Source organism: Aotus nancymaae, unplaced genomic scaffold (assembly GCF_030222135.1).
Source record: "Aotus nancymaae isolate 86718 unplaced genomic scaffold, 86718_ANA_hifiasm-v0.15.2.pri h1tg000014l, whole genome shotgun sequence".
Taxonomy (NCBI): Eukaryota; Metazoa; Chordata; class Mammalia; order Primates; family Aotidae; genus Aotus; species Aotus nancymaae.
Genome location: NW_026988425.1, coordinates 105053696 through 105073133, shown reverse-complemented (window position 1 = coordinate 105073133; position 19438 = coordinate 105053696). Strand labels below are relative to the sequence as shown.

General features: G+C 35.4%; 1 protein-coding gene and 2 pseudogenes across 14 annotated transcripts in view; 1 reads left to right on the top strand and 2 right to left on the bottom strand.

The window, feature by feature from the left end:
- The window catches only part of APC (APC regulator of WNT signaling pathway), a 147348-nt gene that overhangs the window by 47721 nt on the left and 80189 nt on the right, over positions 1 to 19438 (bottom strand). For all 14 annotated transcript variants that reach the window (XM_012470101.3, XM_012470106.2, XM_064376219.1 and 11 more), the window contains 2 exons: positions 13700 to 13813; positions 2713 to 2796 (listed from right to left, as the gene is read on the bottom strand). In XM_012470101.3, coding sequence (XP_012325524.2) covers positions 2713 to 2796; positions 13700 to 13813 — 198 coding nt within the window. The remainder of the gene's footprint in view (positions 1 to 2712; positions 2797 to 13699; positions 13814 to 19438) is intronic.
- Positions 17816 to 17915, bottom strand: LOC135274988 (U6 spliceosomal RNA; annotated as a pseudogene).
- LOC105729398 (chromobox protein homolog 3-like) lies at positions 18091 to 18632 on the top strand (annotated as a pseudogene).

Below are 19438 nucleotides of genomic sequence, written 5' to 3'. Positions count from 1 at the left end.
GCCACCAGACAGCATCAGGATGGATAGCTGTCAACATGTAAGAGGGGTAGAACTTTGGGCCAGACTGACCTACCGGAAGGATAGGCGGATGAAAATTGAGTTTAATCCTCATGCGGCCAATTATTTAATTAATCATGCCTACAGAATAAAATTCCGGTAAAAATTATGGATGTCAAAACTCAGTGCAGCTTTCTGGTTTGTGAATACATTGAAGTGCTGGAAGGGTGACATGCCTAGATTCCAGTAGGAGAAAGCATGTAATCTCTGCACCCCCATCCCCATCCCTACTCATTCCCTTAGACCTTGCCCCATGTGTCTCTTCATTTGGCCATTCTTGATCTGTATTCCTATAATAAAACTGTTAATCCTAAGTACAGCACTTTCAGTGAGTTGTGAGTCCTTTTAATGAATTATTGAATGTGAAGGGGTTGTGGGAAGCCTGGAATTTGTAACCTACTGGGCAGAAGTTTGAGTGGCTTGGAGACACCCAACATTAGTGGCTGGCATCTGAGGTGGGAGCAGTCTTGTGAAGTACTCTGCTCTTAACCTGTTGGGGCTGTGCTAACTCTGGGTAGTTAGTGTCAGAACAGAATTGTACTACATACAGCACACTCACACGGGGTGGAATTTATAGACAGCTTGGCAGCAGTCCTGGTGGCTTAGGGACACCCAAAACTTGTGGCTGGTGTCTGAAGTAGACAGTCTTGTGATCGACTTTGTCCTTTACTTGTGGAGTTGACTCTAACACTGGGTAGTTAGGGTCAAAATTGAACCCAACTGTAGGATACCCAGTAGTGTCAAAGAACTGGTGTCAAAATATAGCTGCACATATTTTCTTTTTTTTTGTTTTGTTTTACTGACCCCCTCCCCCAATTCCTTTTTTTTTTTTTTCAACTGCACATATTTTCTTTCAAAAGTTTTAAGAGGGGTCAGGCACGGTGGCTCACGCCTGTACTCCTAGCACTTTGGGAGGCTAAGGCAGGCAGACTACTTGAGCTCAGGAGTTCAAGTCCAGCCTGACCAACATGGTGAAACCTTGTCTCTACAAAAAATGCAAAAATTAGCCAGGCATGGTGGCACATGAGCTACTTGGGAGGTTGAGTTGGGAGGATCACTTGAACCCAGGAGGCAGAGGTTGCAGTGAGCCAAGATTGTGCCACTGCATTCCAGACTGGGCGACAGAGACTTTTCAAAAAGACTTACTTAAATGGAAGGATTCACTAACAAAATAACCCAGCTAGATCATTCCACATTTTTTAAAAGAGACTTAGTTCCATGTAAGTCTCTTTTAAAAAAAGTTTTAAGAAATTGCTACCCTACTTCCCAGTTTCCAGTGTTATTTAGAAATATAAAGGTATTTGTATTCCTGTTCCTTTATGTAAAACTTGTTTTCTCTTCTTTCTCCAGGTTTTTAGACTATTCTCTTTATCCACAGTGATCTGAAATTTCCTAATGTGCCTTAGTGTGAGATTATTCTCATACATGATGTTAGATACTGGAGAGACCAATTTATTTTCGAAAACTAAGACCCTTGTTAAAATTTCTGGGAAATTTTGATTTATTTCTCTGATTTCCTGTCTAGTTTCTCTATTTTCTTTTTGGAACTCCTTTTATTTGGGTATTGAACCCTCCTAGAATGATCTATAATGTCTGGTAGTTGTTAGTGTCCACTCAAATTTAAGAGTGGGCTATCTATGAAAAAGCTAACTGAAGCTCTATGCCTGAAGAACGGATTTTGTCAACTATAGTTACTCTGTAGAGTGATCTTGGTGGGTTGTTTTGTTGGTGAATTTTTCCATGTAAGTCTCTTTAAGTTTATTTTCTTGGGTTAGTCACATTTCTTATAGAAGTTCTTTTCAGGAACTTGCCTGGAGATTATAAGCCTGGATGCTAGTGGGGATTTCAGCATTCAGTAGGTAAATTTTTATGTAATTCAGGTTTTTGCCTGATACCCTCACCTTCAATTAAACAAGGCTTACCCTCTAACCAAAGACCCTTTGTTTACTCTCTCCACCTCTCCAAAAGAAAAAGCTCTCATCTTTTGTTGGGATTAGAAAGGAGCAGTCACCTAGCTGTACAGAGTTGTAGGGAGGTTCTGCAAACTCCATCTGCTTCTTAACAAATTTTCAAATATCCTCCTGCTTTTAACCCTTTTTTATTCTTACATCCAGAGGTATCTAGTTGCTTCCTGACTTTTCATTCCTATTGCTGCCTCATAGGTCAACCCTCTCTGATACGCTAGAATGTTATCACTTGTTTACTTGTTTTCCAGCTCCCCAAATTTTATTGTGGTCACCTTCCCTGGTCATTATGCCCCTTTCATTGTATCCTTTTACTATCATTTTAATGAGGTTTGTGGAGTAAGCACAGGTAAATGTGTATTATCAATTCTTACTATGGATTATCTACAAAAAAGTTTTACTTACTGGTTGATAATAGCCAAATTAATTAACTATCTGATTATATGTAAACTGACAGCTAAAGTAAGGTATCTATATTTACAGCTCTATAAATTTTAACTGCCTAAAAGTTAGATAAAATCAAAATAGTCAAAAATTTTGTTAATTTAATTTCATGAAAAAAGTTATGGTATTTAAATTCTCTGAAAGAACACCTATATTTTAATGGTGCCACATTAAATCATACATATTTTCTTTTCTTAGAATAACTATGTATTTTTATACCCACAAACAAGAAACGCAATTTACTAACCTCTGCTTCTGTTGCTTGGGACTGTAAAAGCTGTCTTATACGAAGTATGTCTTTCTCGATTTGCTGAATTCTGGCTATTCTTCGCTAAAATAAAACAAGAAACGTAATTAGTTATGTTTTTATTAATAACATTAATATAAATAATCATACTATGGCTACCACTTAACAGCTCAGGGTTATGCCAAACCATTCTTATTTAAAAAGCTAGACATATAAATATATTTACCCTTTAATAACAAACTGGGGTCAGTTCAATTTTTAAAAATACTTCTGACTTTATTCTACAGATTTCTATACCTGTTTAGTAAAACTGGGGAAATACAAGTCATGTATCATATTCATTTTATGTTGCATGAATAATGAAAATTGACAGAATACACATCGCGAAAATTTATTCTCGAAAAATATTTCAATAGAGAAAATTTTACCGCATTTAATCTTTTATATTAATCCAGACATTAATACAATATAATAAATTTATATAAACATAGTATATCTGTAAAGGGAAAGAACATCTGATTTGTTTTGTTAAGTATCAGGGTCCCCAACCTTTTTGGCACCAGGGATTGGTTTCGTGGAAGAAATTTCTCTACTGACTGGGGCAGGGGATGGTCTCAGGATAAAACTGCTACACCTCAGGTCCTCAGGCATTAGACAGACTATCATAAGGCATCTAGATCCCTCACATGTACAGTTCACAAGAGAGTTCATTCACCTATGACAGTCTAATGCAGCCACTGATGTTGACAAGAGGCAGGGCTCAGGTGGTAATGCTCGCTCATGGCCCAGGGGATGGGGACCCCTGGTTTAAACAGTAGGCCCAACTCTCCCCAAAGTTACTTCTGTCATAAGTTAGTAGTATTTTTCAGCCTTTCCAAGTACCTAACTGTGGCTAAACATTATTTTTATCTCCTAAACTAGGATCACAAAGAGGATAGAGCTTTTGCTTTTCCAATATACAGAGACCATCAAGTGGCCACAAAGCAATAACCACAGATTGAACCACATGGAATGGTGTGGGGAAAATGGTGTGTGTGTATGTGTGTGTGTGTGTGTGTGTGTTTTAAAGCTAGACTTCATTTTAACTTTTATGAATACTAGTAGAAACAGAAAAAACAAGTCACTTATTAATAAAGACCTTGCAAATCTCTCATAAAGCTAGTTATGAGAGATCAAATACATAGGTTTTAAAAACAAGTACTGACAATGTTGTACCATTTTCTGTAATAATTCTATAGTTATTAACATCTTATTATTAAGAAATCAAAAGTGATATTATAAAAGTACAGGTTCAATAAGGGGGGGGGAGCGGTGTTAGAAACTAGATGGAATAGTTTCCAAACATTTTTCAGTTATGTTCTCCATCAATAGAAGATTTCTAAACAAATATCGTCCCCAACAGATACATAATAAAAGTACTATAGCAATTAGCTTTAAATATACAGTTAAAAAATGTTCATATAAAAGTTACTCTTTGATCACATCTAGTTTTACTTAAATACAATGCATTCATGCTTTTATTACTACCATAGTAAAAATGCTTATTGCTATTATACAGTCTTATGATAAAGAACAGAAAAACTCAAAGAAGTTGTACTCACTGTCCCAAATTAATCTATCTTAATTTTCTCCCTTCTTTCTTTCTAACAGTAAATATAACTATGCTGATTCTTGATCATGATTCTGAAAGTAGTAAACTCAAGGTAAAAAATATTCTTAGGCCAGGCACAGCGGCTCAGGCCTGCAATACAAAAATTAGTTGGGTGTAATGGCATGCACCTGTACTCCCAGCTACTTGGGAAGCTGAAGTGGGAGGATGGCTTGAGCCTAGGAGGTTGTAGTGAGCTGAGATCTCACCACTGCACTCCAGCCTGGGAGACACAGTCAGATTGTCTCAAAAAACAGAAAAAAAAAAAAAAAAAAAAAAGTATTCTTTAATTAACAAATCTTACCATGTCCAATTCATGAAAACCGTCTGAAGAGGAAATACCTGTACTTTTGGTAGTTTTCTAAAGATACTGCAAAAATGAGTGATCATTTCTATAACGAGGTGGTAAATACCTCCTAGCTTTAGAGAAACATCCAAACTACACACAACTACTAGATTTCTAAATTTGATTGTTTCCTCCCTTCTCTATAATCAGTTTCTATACAATTAGCTCCCCTCCATCAATAAAATCCTAAATTAAAGAATGTAATAGTTAGAGGATGAAAATAGGAAATTCCATCTCCCGCTCCTCTCCATTTTACAATACATTTCTGTGTTGCCAGTATCTCACTAAAGACTGAAGTCGTGTCTACATCTTGATGTCCAGTGAGGTGGATGGTTTCAGACATGACATTTCTTGTGCTTCTGTTTCTAATATGAAAATAGAAGAAGCCAGGACATCTTGAGTATTCCTAATCCCTATCCCTAATATAAAAATCCAAAACCCAAAATGCTCCAAAACAGGAAACTTCTGGAGCACCCAAAAGGTGCAAAGGAAATGCTCACTGCAGCATTTCACATTTTGGATTTTTGGATTAGGGATGCTTAACCAGTAAGTATTTTTTTTCCTTTTTCTATATGGTAATAATATTTACGAAATTATGTTTAATAACAAACTGTTCAGGGGTATGAACCTGATATGACTTTAGAAAAAAGTGATTTAAAAAAACTGCAATAGTAATACAAATTCAGGATAACTCTCCACAAATTAGAATAGAAAGTAAATCCCTTAACTTGATAAAGAGCACCCATCAAAAACCCTGAGTAAACAACACACTTAACTGTGAAATTTTAGAAGAATTCCCTTTAAAGTCAAGACAAGAAAAAGAAGACCACTATCACTGTTTCCTTTCAAAGATGTATTAGAGTTCTTATACAACAAAAGAAAAAAAGCTGTAAGGACTGGAAAGGATAAACAAATTGTCATTATTTGCGAACAATATCACAGTGTATAGAATCTTAAACTGAAGATGACATAATAAAAGATTTCAGGAAGACAGCTGGATACTTTTAAATTAAATGTAATTTAGTAATATAATTAAAGAAATTCCCATTTATAATAGCAACAAAAACTGTAACATATCTAGGAATATTTTTTTTTAATGATGTGTAAGATCCCTGTGGAGAATATGACAAAACCTTATTTAAGGATATAAAATAAAGCCTAAATGAATAGACAGATATAAAGTTAATAACAATACCTAATAATTTGTTTACTATGTGCCGGGTTCTGAGTGTTTTTACATATATAAACTCATTTAATCCTCACATTTTACAGTTTATCACTATCTGTATTGTGATGACAAGAAAACTGAGGCAGAGAGTCTACCCACGATCACAGTGTAGCTAAGTGGCAGTTTGGTCTGGGATCTGAATATAGGAGGTCTGGTTCCAGAGTCCATCCTTTCAACCAAGAAGACTAAATATTATGAAGATGTGACTTCTCCTTAATCTATAAATTGAATGTAACTCTAATCAAAAGCTCATGAAGCTTTTATTTCAATTAGAAGCTGACACTAAAGTTTAAATGGCAGATAATGAGGCAGAATACTACATTTTTAAACAAAGAAGGATTCACCTAACTGGGTATCAAGATTTATAAAACTGCGGCAAACAAAAAATGTGGTATCAGAAACATCCAGCATATATAAACTTGGTATATGATACAGATGATCGCTCGTCGATAAGGAACTAGTGCCATATCCAATAAATGATAATGAGAAATTCAGTTAACAACATAAATGTATGTATACATGTGTATGTGTGACTATACGTAACTATATATACACACATGTATAAATTCATGTGTATAAATATATATTAATATGTAATACACATACACACATATGTAAGTAATATACATAAAGAGTCCTGCCTCCACAACATACATAATAGCAAACTCACGATGAATTAAGGAGTTAATAGGAAGTTACCTTTATGACTTCAGTACAGGAAAAGGATGTATAAATAGGTCACAGAAAGCATAAATCTGGCAATATAATTAATTTAGCTTTATCATAAAAGCTTATTTTTGTTACCATGAAGCTAATACAGATAACAGATGTAGCAGGGAGGAATTGAGATGTATATTATCTACAAAGGATTGGTATCAAGACGATACTAAAATATCTCTTGAATACATAAAAACAAGAGATTAAAATAGGGAATGATCAAGGGATATGAAGAAGTAACTTAGAAAGAAAACCCCAAAATCTAATAAATATATTCGAGGTTAAGACGACAAAATGTTTCACTGCCCACTGATTGTTAATTATAAATTCTGACTCACAAGTGATGGAGAAGATATACAGAAACAAGAATTCTCACATACTACTGGGAGGAATGTAAACTAAAAAGAGCATTTTAAGAGCAATTTGGCAAAAACTTATTCAAAACACTCATAAGCTTTTAAGATATATACCCTAAGGCAAAGGTCAGCAAACTAGGGCCTACTAGCCATCTGTTTTTGTAAATTACATTTTACTGAAACACAGCCATGCCCATTTGTTCATATATTGTCTATGGTGGTTTTCTTGTTAAAAGGCAGGGAGCGGTGGCTCAAGCTTGTAATCGCAGCACTTTGGGAAGCCCAGGTGGGTGGATCACCTGAGGTCAGGAGTTTAAAGTCAGACTGGGCAACATGGTGAAACCCTGTCTCTACTAAGAATACAAAAATTAGCCAGGCGTGGTGGTGCATGTCTGTAATTCCAGCTACTTGGGAGGTTGAGGCACAAGAATACCTTGAACCTTACAGGTGGAGGTTGCAGTGACCCGAAATTGTGCCAATGCACTCCAGCCTGGGTGACAGAGTGAGACTCTGGCTCAAAAAGAAAAAGGCAGGATTGAGTAGTTGCAAAAGAGACCATATGGTCCGCAAAACCTAAATATCTACTATGTGGACCTCTAAGAAAAAGATTGCTGACTCCTCACCTAGAGAAACTCTTGCATGTTTGTTTACAACACATGAATAAGTATGGTTATCAGAGCTGTTTTTAACTGAAAAATTATAATCAACTTAAGTGTCCATCAACTAGGGAGGAGATAAACTACATTAAACAGTATCATCTATAGAACTGTAAAAAATTATGGCAATATAGAGGTGTACTTACACCTTCACCCCACCAATTCCCACATCTGAGTACTAAGCTCTATTAACAAATTGATGTGGACTTTTCTAACCTTTGCTTACATGTCTATGGAAGAGTAAGTACCACAACACCAGGTGACCAAATACTCACTGAACACCACACCAGGTGAACCAAATCAATATCCATGCAGTTAAGAAGTACCTGGAGACTAATAGTCTGACAGACGTAGGCAAGAGTGGATTTTGAGTTTTCCTAAATTATTTACTAGTCATTTGTATGTGTTTTATTGGTCATTTGCATCTTTCTAACAAATTGCCTTATTACATCCTCTGTCCATTAAAAAACATGGGTTAGGCAGGTGCAATGGTAAATGCCTAAAGTCCCAACCATGCAGGAGGCTGAGGAAGGAGGATTGTTAGAGCCATGTGAGGCTGCAGTGTATTATGGTGCTCCTGTGAGTGGTCACTGCACTCCAGCCTGGGCAACTAGCAAAACTTCCCTCTCTGAACAAAACAAAAACATAGGGCTGTCTTTTTCTTATTAATGTGTAGTAATTCCTATATTTTAGGGATATTAACATTTTCCCCTTTATGTGTTGTAAATATTTTTCTCTTATCATATCTTTTCGGCAATGAATGACTTAAAATGTTATGAGATAAATCCTAACGTTCCTTCCCCTTCACTGCTTTTGATTGTCCATTCATATTTAAGAAGGTCTCTTGCCTGTATTTTCTTCTGTTAATTTTAGATTTTTCACATTTGAATATTTAATCAACCTGTAACTTTTCTTAAGATGTGAGGGAAGGCTTTAATTTAATTTCTCATCTTTCAAATAGGTCATTAATTGTACCTATATAATTTACTGAGTAATTTACTATTGTTTTTAATGTAACTTCTGTCATATAAAGATTTTAAATATTCTTGTACCTCTTTGTAGTCTCTACTCTGTATCATTTGCCTAAATTTATTCCTCTATTATCATACTGTGATTATTCCAACATCTTTACAGTAAATTTTAACAAATGTTAAGGTAAATTTTCAATTGTGCATTCTTTAATAAATGTTTTAGAAATTCTTGCATTATAAACTTTAGAATCATTTTTCCAGGTTCCAAAAAATTCAGTGTCCTTCAACAGTTTTGTATTTTTCTTTATGCAGGCTTTTTCTAGTTAGTTTCCTCTTATTGTGAACAGGTCCTCTATTCCCATTTCCAGTTTTAACTGGTAGTTATTGCTGATTTTTGTATGTATCTTAACTCCAGATACCTTACTAAATTCTCTTACTAGTTTAAATATTTTTTGTTTCATTTTGTATAGCTTTTCTAGGCGAACAACCATATCACTTACAAATAATTATTTAATTTCTTCCTTTCTAGTTCAAAAATAGTGTAGGATTCATTATTTTGTTTTTCTATTTGCATTAGTCAAGCCTCTCAAACAAAGTTAAATAATAGCGATGACAGCAAGCTCTTCAAACATATTAATGACAGCAATGATAACTGTCTCATTATTTTTCTTTTTCTTTTTTCTCAAGACAGGGTCTTGCTCTGTCACCCAGGTTGGAGTACAGTGGCATGATCATAGCTCTAATTCCTAGGCTCAAGCAATTCTACCACCTCAACATTCCCTAAGGCAGGTGGGATTACAGTGCCAACACAACTGCTAACTTTTAAAAAATGTTAAGCAGAGACAAGGTCGCTACTCTGCCCAGGCTGGTCTCAAACTTCTGGCCTCAAGCAATCCTCTTGCCTCGGCCTCTTAAAGTGCTGGGATTACAACCCCAAGCTATTTCACCCAGTCACTATTTTCTTAATATAAGGATTGCTTCTGGTTTCTGGTAATATTTATGTTTAAAAACTTTCATTCTATTTTTATTTGGAATTCTTATTTATTCCTTCCCCTTGCAAATGAGATTCCATATTTTTTCTGATAGCCTCAGATCCTCCTGAGATCTCTCTCCCCTTCCAGGGCCATTCTTGTTTCACTTGTTGAATCACCCAAGCAGGGAGTTAGGAGGGAAAGGAGTGCTTTGGCTACCATATTCCCACTATACTCAGTAACTTTTTATAATAGGTTGCATACTACTCATTTAATAATTTAAAATATGTATTATATTCTTCTCCCCTAAAGTAAATATTTCTGTAGAACATATTCCTGTAAGTCCTATAGAATTACAAAGTCATAGAGCACAGGCATTTTAATTTTGGCAAATAATATCAAACTGTCCTCCAAAAATGTATCAACTTATTCTTGAAAACAACAGAGTAGACAATGTTGGCTGGGCCTGGTGACTCACACCTATAATCCCAGCACTCTGGGAGGCCAAGGCATGTGGATCACTTGAAGCCAACAGTTCAAGACCAGCCTGACCAAGACGGTGAAATCCTGTCTCTACTAAAAATACAAAACATTAGCCAGGCATGGTGACACACAACTATAGTCCCAGCTACTCAGGAGTCTAAGAGGGATGAGAATCGCTTGAAGCCAGGAGGTGGAGGTTGCAGTAAGGTGAAATCACGCCACTGCACTCCATCCTGTGTGACATAGCGAGACTGTCTCAAAAAAAAAAAAAAAAAGATTTAAAACAACAGTGTCGACGATGTTTCTTACTTCCACACCCTCACTAATACTACATGCCATCAAATTCTAAAGTTTCAGGCAGCCTGATAGGCGAAAAATATAGTACCTTATTTTATGTTACATTTCCCTGATGTCTAGTGATATTTAAGCATCTTATTACAACTGCTTATTAGACACTTGAACTTAATTTTGTGATGGAACTATTCACATCTTCTGACTATTTTCCTATTTGGTTATCTTCCTTCCTTCCCTTCTTCCTTCCCTCCCTCCCTCTCTCCTTCTCTCTTTTTCTATTTGGTTATCTGTTTTCTTTCTCTCTCTCACTGGTTATGTTTTCATTCTTTTTTTTCTCTCTCTCTCTGGTTATCTATTTTCTTTCTTTTTCTCTATTTGGTTATCTGTTTCCTTTCTTCTCTCTCTCTCTCTCTCTCTCTCTGAGTGCAGTGGTGAGATCATAGCTCACCGCAGACTTGAACTCCTGGGCTGAAGAGATCCTCCCATGTCAGCCTCCCAAGTAGCTAGGGCTTTGGATGTGCACCACCATGCTCAGCTAAATGTTATTTTTTTTGGTAGAGGTAGTGTCTTGTTACGTTGCTCAGGTTGGTCTCGAACTCCTGGGCTCAAGTGATCCTTCTACTTCAGCCTCTCAAAGTGCTGGAATTACATGTTTGAGCCACCATGCCTGGCATGGTTGACCATCTTCAGTTGATTTGTAGGTGATCCGTATAGAGTAGGGATATTAACTTTCTTATATATTCTACCAACATTTCCATTATTTGCCTTTTTAGCTTTTTCACAATATTTTTTTAACCCTAACTTTCATATAATTATTTCCAGAATAAATGAATGCTTATGTTTCTCAAAATACAGAATAAAATTTACTTAGAATATTAACTACCAAAATGAAGAATACTGCATTCCAGAATAAAATGACTGTATCAGCACTTATGTGAACAAAATGGCCAAGAAAGAACTCAAGTTAACCTCTCTTCAGAGTTATAAGCTGCCTGGAGTACACCTACTTATATTTATATAGCACAAGAATATTTACAACTACCACTCATCTTGTTCTTTAAGGATCTCTTAAAAAAAAAAAGGTCACATTAACAACAGATACAGAAAAACTTACTTTTGTTCACAGTATCCCATAAATTCACATTTTAAAAATGTAAATTCATATAAACCAAAGTAATATTTTTCAGTTTTTTTTTTAAACAAACCTAACATTTTAAAATAATGCCATGAAAATCTCAAATTTAAATTTACATGTAAAATGGAATCTATTTTTATAAATTATTTATTATAGTCTTGCTTTTAATTCTTTGTCAGTTATATGATAATAAATATCTTCTCCCAATCTGTGACTTATCTTTTCACTTTCTTTAAGGTACCTGTTGAGATAAATTCTTAATTTTAATACAGTAAAATTATTGATCTTTTATCATTAGTGTTTTAAGTCTTGCTTAAGAAATTCTTTCCTACTCTAACATCAGAAACATGTATATTTTCTACTGGAAGACTGAAAGTTTTATTTTTGACATTTAAGTCATGAATCTTTCTGAATTGGATGGAGACAAGAGGGAAGGTAAGAAAAAACAATACATTATATACATGTATTATAGCTAACACATACACATACATGCACATACACACACACGATAGTTAAGTCCTCAGCTTTATTATGAAACTAATATGTATGGACTATGAAATGCAGCATGGTACTGGTGTTTTAGCAGCACCTTTGCCTACCACCATACTCCAAAACAGACAGAATATATATTATGTTTAGACTGGGTGATATGGTTAGGCTCTGTGTTCTCACCCAAATCTCATGTGGTAGTTCCCATGTATTGTGGGAGGGAATCGGTGGGAGACAACTGAATCATGGGGGTGGGTCTTTCCTGTGCTGTTCTTCTGATAGTGAATAAGTCTCATGAGACCTGATGGTTTTCAAAATGGGAGTGTCCCTTTCCAATCTCTTTTTGCTTGCTGCCACCCATGTAAGACATGACTTGTTCCTCCTTGCCTTCCACCATGATTGTGAGGCTTCCCAGCCACATGGAACTGTAAGTTCCTTAAACCTCTTTCTTTCGTAAATTGCCCAGTCTCAAGTATGTCTTTATCAGCAGCCTGAAAATAAGAAAGTGGGCATGATCGCTTTAAATCCCAGCACTTTAGGAGGTCGAGGCAGGTAGATCACTTGAGGTCAGGAGTTCAAGACCAGCCTGGCCAACACAGTGAAACCCTATCTCTAGTAAAAATACAAAAATTAGCTGGACATGGTGGCACATGCCTGTAATCCCAGGTACTCAGGTGGCAAAGGCAGGAGGATTGCTTGAGCTTGGGAGGCAGAAATTGCAGTGAGGTGAAATCATGCCACTGCACTCCAGCCTGGGCAACAGGATGAGACTCCTTCTCAAAAAAAAAAAAAAAGAAAAAAAAAAATTCATTATATTTACGAAGCTTCATATAAAAGTTAAAGACTATACTTCAAAGAATGTAAAATATCCTACAGCAGCCATTTTGAAACTATTTAATATGTTTTACAGAATAAAAAAGTATTTGTGCCACTACCATGTAAATGTTGGTTTCTCCTTTTATTTGCTATTAATATTTACTTAAAGAAAATCTTTAAATGTTTTCTTCCCAATTTATCCCAGAAGTTAAAAAAGAGAACAACAACCCATGCTAGTTCTGAAACAGCCAATGCAACTGGCAAAGACTCTTCACGGCTTAAAAACATTAGTCAGTCATAAACTTGTTTGAATATAAAAAAGCTACATTCAATAATATATAAAAATACTTAACAGCAACACTAGCTAATATTTTTTCTTGACATTGAGGGTACAAATATGGGAATATTCTCAATACAACTTACTTCATCTCTCCTAAAATTCTCTTTATGTTTCCTTCCTACTATCCATGAATGAGGACTTACCTTTTTTTTTAAGGGCACAATTTGAAGAGCAGTGACATGTTCTGAATCCCATTACACAGTCTCAGATTACAAGCAGTAAAAATCTCAAAGGAGAACTGCAGCCAGTTATTAGCTACAAGAAGACCACCTAACTCTTTCTCTCCCTTATAATTCCAAGGCAGAGCAGAACAGAACAGTATCGGGGGAAATGAATATGGTAAAGACACAATTATCACATGAATATTGATTATGTTGCTCAGTAGCCATGATAAATCTTATTTTGAAATAGAGCCAAAGTAAAGACAGTCTTATAAATATCTTTAATAATAAAATTAAATCAATTTTAACAGAGCTGTAATTCATTTTATTCCTAATAGCTCATGGCTGTTTTATCACTTAGAAACAAATAACTTACCTGTGCTCGTTTTTCCATATCCTGGCAAGTGCCTAGTTGCTCTTCCATTGCAACTCTGATTTGCCTCGCTTCATATTCTAATTGCCTTCTGGTCATATCTGTTTGTAAGGAAAACTAGAACCACAAATAATATAAAAATATTAATATTTTATATTTATGTTAATCAGTAAAAGCAAAAAAGTATATAAGTACCGATAAAGATAATGAATAAGCAAGATGTCAGTCATGGTACATGAGAAAATTATTTTTTACTCCAAGGAGTGTTTAAAGTTGATTATAGGTATCAGACTCAATCTAGATCCCTGATGTGATGTGGAATTCAAACACTTATTGTGTCAAAGTCACAAGTGGCTTTAATTAGATTGGTCTATTTCACTTAAAAAATATATAATTGGTCCAGTTAGAGTGAGGCTAACTTCAGTTCCCTTCTGACTCTTCTCCACTGAAGAGGTAGTACTCTTAATTGTTAAATACTAGCATATTAATGTGGACAACATAGAGATATCAAGAAACAAGTCTATCATTCTTAAGCTTATACTTCAACTTAAGGTAAGGATTACTATATACATACAGACTAAATAGAGATAACTTTTCCATTAATCAAATGAAGAATATGGGATAAGAAAAAGCCTGAATATAACAAAGAAAATCATAAATAGAGTAGACAAAGTTAACACAGACTTTGGTAAAAATTAAAAAGTAAAGCAAAGTTGAAACAAATAAAAAGAAGTACTTCCTCAGAATGAGTGATGACTCATTTACAAATTTATTAACCCTCTAATTAAAATTCCAAAGACTGTGGTAACTGCCAAGCATGCAACAGGATTTTTAAAAGGAAACGGTAATGAAACTTATAAACCCATGCCCAAGAGGTAATAAAAGCTAAAAAAATGATTAAATAAAATGACAGGTAACAGACTTACAATGGGCCATGAAGGGAATAGGAAAATGCTACAGATTTTCTGTGTGCCCATAGAAAACTATGTATGACATATATCTGACTCAGAACAGCATTCTGGTCCAAGAACTCCAAATTATGTTGTCAGTTTAAGTTAGATTGTTCTCATCCCTTCTCCCTTTGCAACATACAGATGACATTCATATGCAGAATGTATTCCCTTAGGCATACCCAAATTATGGGTTGCAATAGAGATGAAATAGTATGCATGTTATTTCTTATTCCTACTGAGCAAGTTGTAAGTCCACTCATTAGTCCTCCACTTCCCAAACCCACTCTGCAAAAAAAAAAAAAAAAAACTACTGAACATGACACAGTGTGTTGCAATAATGTGGTTTAGATCTGACGTTTTCAGTAATGTTTAATATTTTGATAAGTAGATATTTCCACATGAAAGTGTTCATTAACTTGGCTTCCCAATATAAATGGAAAATCTGTCAAATTAAAAAATAGTTATAAAATACAAGCAGAGTTTAAATTTGCTAATGTTGTCAATGGTTCCTAATAATGTCTTATAAATCATATTAAATAAACATGATAATTTAACAAATTAGTAGACAATAATTAACTTGACAACTGATCTTTGTTTCAGGTAATAACTAAATACTCTTGAGTTGTCTTATACATCTAAGCCCTTTCCTGAACCTGACTTCATGCAGACAGTTGGATTCTAGATTTTGTATATTCTCTAAATTCCAAAGTTAATGGTAAGCAAAACTACACTTTGGTATTTTTCTTTATAAAAGTTATAGTCCCAACAAATCCTCCAAAATTCGTAATCCTCACATGCTAACAATTCTCTAATAACTGTTCTCTCACTATCTGTGCTCCTTAATTCCCAGGAGTACTGTTAAGTATTAATACGTTAAGGGTACTATCAGAAAAAGGGATCCTTTCTCTCTCTCTCAAAACCCTAAATGATTTTTCTAGGAGAGTGAGCATTTAAATTCCCAGTTCCATCTCCTGTCAGCCAATGTCCATTCAGGAAACCTGGCTAGCTAAATGTTTTCAAAAAGGTTTTCTCTCTTTCAGCTTTTACCTTTTTGTCTATTGCGGGCTCTCAAAGTAGTATTAGAAAATGAAAACTCTAGGCTAAGAAAGTAAGTTATATTTTAATTAGCCTATTTTCCTCTAAAAAATTACATGAAATATTTATGGATAATAGTTAAAATACATAGTCTTGAGATTACATTTCTTCTTTCCTTTTGTCAAAAAGATAGAGTAGGAAGTCAAATTGCCTCTATTTGCAGACGACATGATTATATATTTAGAAGACCCCATCACCTCAGCCCAAAATCACCTTAAGCTGATGAGCAACTTCAGCAAAGTCTCAGGATACAAAATCAATGTGCAAAAATCACAAGCATTCCTATACACCAATAACAGTCTAATAGGCAAATCATGAGTGAACTTCCATTCACAACTGCTACAAAGAGAATAAAATACCTAAGAATACAACTAACAAAGGATGTAAAGGACCTATTCAAGGAGAACTATAAAACACTGCTCAAGGAAATAAGAGAGGACACAAACAGATGGAAAAACATTCCATGCTCATGGTTAGTAAGAATCAATATTGTGAAAATGGCCATACTGCCCAAAGTAATTTATAGATTCAATACTATCCCCATCAGGCTAATATTGACCTTCACAGAACTGGAAAAAACCACCTTAAACTTCATATGGAACCAAAAGAGAGCCTGCATAGCCAGGACAATCCTAAGCAAAAAGAACAAAGCTGGAGGCATCATGCTACCCGACTTCAAACTATAATACAAGGCTACAGTAATCAAAACAGCATGGTACCGATACCAAAACAGAGATATAGACCAATGGAACAGAACAGAGGCCTCGGAGGCCACACATCTATAACCATCTGATCTTTGACAAACCCGACAAAACAAGCAATGGGGAAAGGATTCCCTGTTTAATAAATGGTGTTGGGAAAGCTGGCTAGCCATGTGCAGAAAGCAGAAATTGGACCCCTTCCTGACACCTTACACTAAAATTAACTCCAGATGGATTAAGGACTTAAACGTAAGACCTAATATTTCAAAGACTCTAGAAGAAAACCTAGGCAAAGCCATTCAGGACATAGGCACAAGCAAGGACTTCATGACTAAAACACCAAAAGCATTGGCAACAAAAGCCAAAACAGACAAACGGAATCTAATTAAACTCCAGAGCTTCTATACAGCCAAAGAAACAATCATTAATGAACTGACAACCAACAGAATGGGAAAAAAGTTTGCAATCTACCCATCTGACAAAGGGCTAATATCCAGAATCTACAAATAACTAAAACAGATTTACAAGAAAAAAAAACCAAACAACCCATTCAAAAGTAGGTGAAGGATATGAACGGACACTTTTCAAAAGAAGACATATATGAAGAAACATATGAAAAAATGCTCGTCATCACTGATCATCAGAGAAATGCAAATCAAAATCACATTGAGATACCATCTCACGCCAGTTAGAATGGCAACCATCAAAAAAATCTGGAGACAACAGATGCTGGAGAGGATGTGGAGAAATAGGAACACTTTTACACTGTTGGTGGGAATATAAATTAATTCAACCACTGTGGAAGACAGTGTGGTGATTCCTCAAGGATCTAGAAATAGAAATTCCATTTGACCCAGTAATCTCATTACTGGGTATATACCCAAAGGATTATACATCATTCTATAATAAAGACACATGCACACATATGTTCATCATGGCACTGTTTACAATAGCAAAGACCTGGAACCAACCCAAATGCCCATCAATGACAGAATGGACAAGGAAAATGTGGCACATATACACCATGGAGCCATAAAAAACGATGAGTTTGTGTCCTTTGTAGGGACATGGATAAATCTGGAAACCATAATTCTCAGCAAACTGACACAAGAACAGAAAATCAAACACCGAATGTTCTCACTCATAGGTGAGTGTTGAACAATGAGAACACATGGACACAGAGAGGGTAGCATCACACACTGGGGTCTTTTGAGGGGGCTAGAGGAGGGTGAGGAGGGATAACATGGGGAGAAATGCCAGATATAGGTGATGGGAGAATGGAGGCAGCAAACCAACTTGCCATGTAGGTACCTATGCAACAATCGTGCATGATCTGCACATGTACCCCAGAACGTAAAGTACAATTAAAAACAAAAATAGAGTACTTTGTGAATTTTCATGTCATTCTTGGACAGGGGCCATGCTAATCTCTGCACTGTTCCAGTTTTAGGATATGTGCTACTGAAGCAGCCTCTATAAATGTATTCGAGAAACAATCTTACATGTGCCATCCCATGAATAAAATCACTGACATGGAGAGAGAGAGGCTGACAGAATTAGAACTTTTTTGACAGAATACTACAGACCTATAAACTGGAGCAGCCTGGAGGTGGTGAATATCAGTTCCTCAAGTCTGCAATATAAAATGGCCTCCAATAAAACTACACTGCCAAAAATAGGAAACAAACAGGATGGAAAGAGTAAAAAGGATGAAGAGGCAGAGCCTGAAGAATCTATGGTGGAAAAAGAACTTGAGTGATGTGTAGTGAATGCGAAAGTAGAATATGTGGAAGGGATTCACAGATGCTGACACCACTTGGGAACCTAAAGAAAATTTAGATTGTTCAGGGTTAATTGAAGCATTTTTTAATTCTAAAAAAACTAGTCAAGAAAAAGATGGTGCAAAAAGAAAATCTTTATCTGACAGTGAATCTTGTGACAGCAAATCAAAGCAGCAAAGAGATGCAGCTGACAAACCATAGGGCTTTGCCAGAAGTCTTTCCTGAAAGAGTAAATGGTGCTACAGACAGCAGTGGAGAATAGATGTTTCCGATGAAATAGAAGGATTCCTATTGGGCAAAGTTGGTGCTGCCAAAAGAGGCAAATACAAAGAGTCCTCAAATTGTAATTGCTTTTTATAAAGAGAAACTAACTTGGCATTCTTGTCCAGAAGATGAAGCACAGTAATTGTTCACATTGTTTTATACAGGTCTTGATTTTTGATTTATTAGTGTGAAGAAATAACAACATTTTAATAGAAATCAAGTTTGGTATGTTCGTTTTGAAAGTAGGATTGGGAGAGTTGCTGGGGTTTTCTTTTGCATTAATAGCACTGGTTACTTTGAACAAATAAATAATAGCTTTCTGTAGTTGCTTCCTTCATCAGAAAAAAAAATTTGATACCATGGTATATTATGTCCACTGCATGACAGAACAGCTTTTCTAAATACATTAGGGGAAATTTCCATAGTTATGACTTAATCAGAACTTGTGTTCTCATATGCCTAAGGACCATTCTGGGTTTCGCGTGTGTGTGTGTGTGTGTGTGTGTGTGTGTGTGTGTGTGTGTGTGTGTAAAGAAAGTGTATACGTAAATGTTTTCTTTTTAAATTGTTTTTAAACATTTACCAAAACAAAAATCACAGGTAATTCAATGTTTCTGAAATGCCATCATTCTGAGCAATCCAAGAAAATAATCACTTCAAGATAAATTGGAAAATTTCCTGAAGTCATACATTTCAAGTTAAATAAATGATTTTAATTAAATGGACAATTTAAATTGGATAATTTAAAAACAGCCATATCCGAATTCATATCTATAAATGCAATGGCTTGCAAAATTTCGAAAATGAAAAGTTTTACCATTGCCAACAACATCCAGATGAGGAAACTAGACAAATCCTAGTGTATTTTAATTAGCTAAACAAGACAGTTAAATGGACACTTAAAGATTCCTCTGGTGAATCATTTCTTTTTTTTTTTTTCCTTTTTTT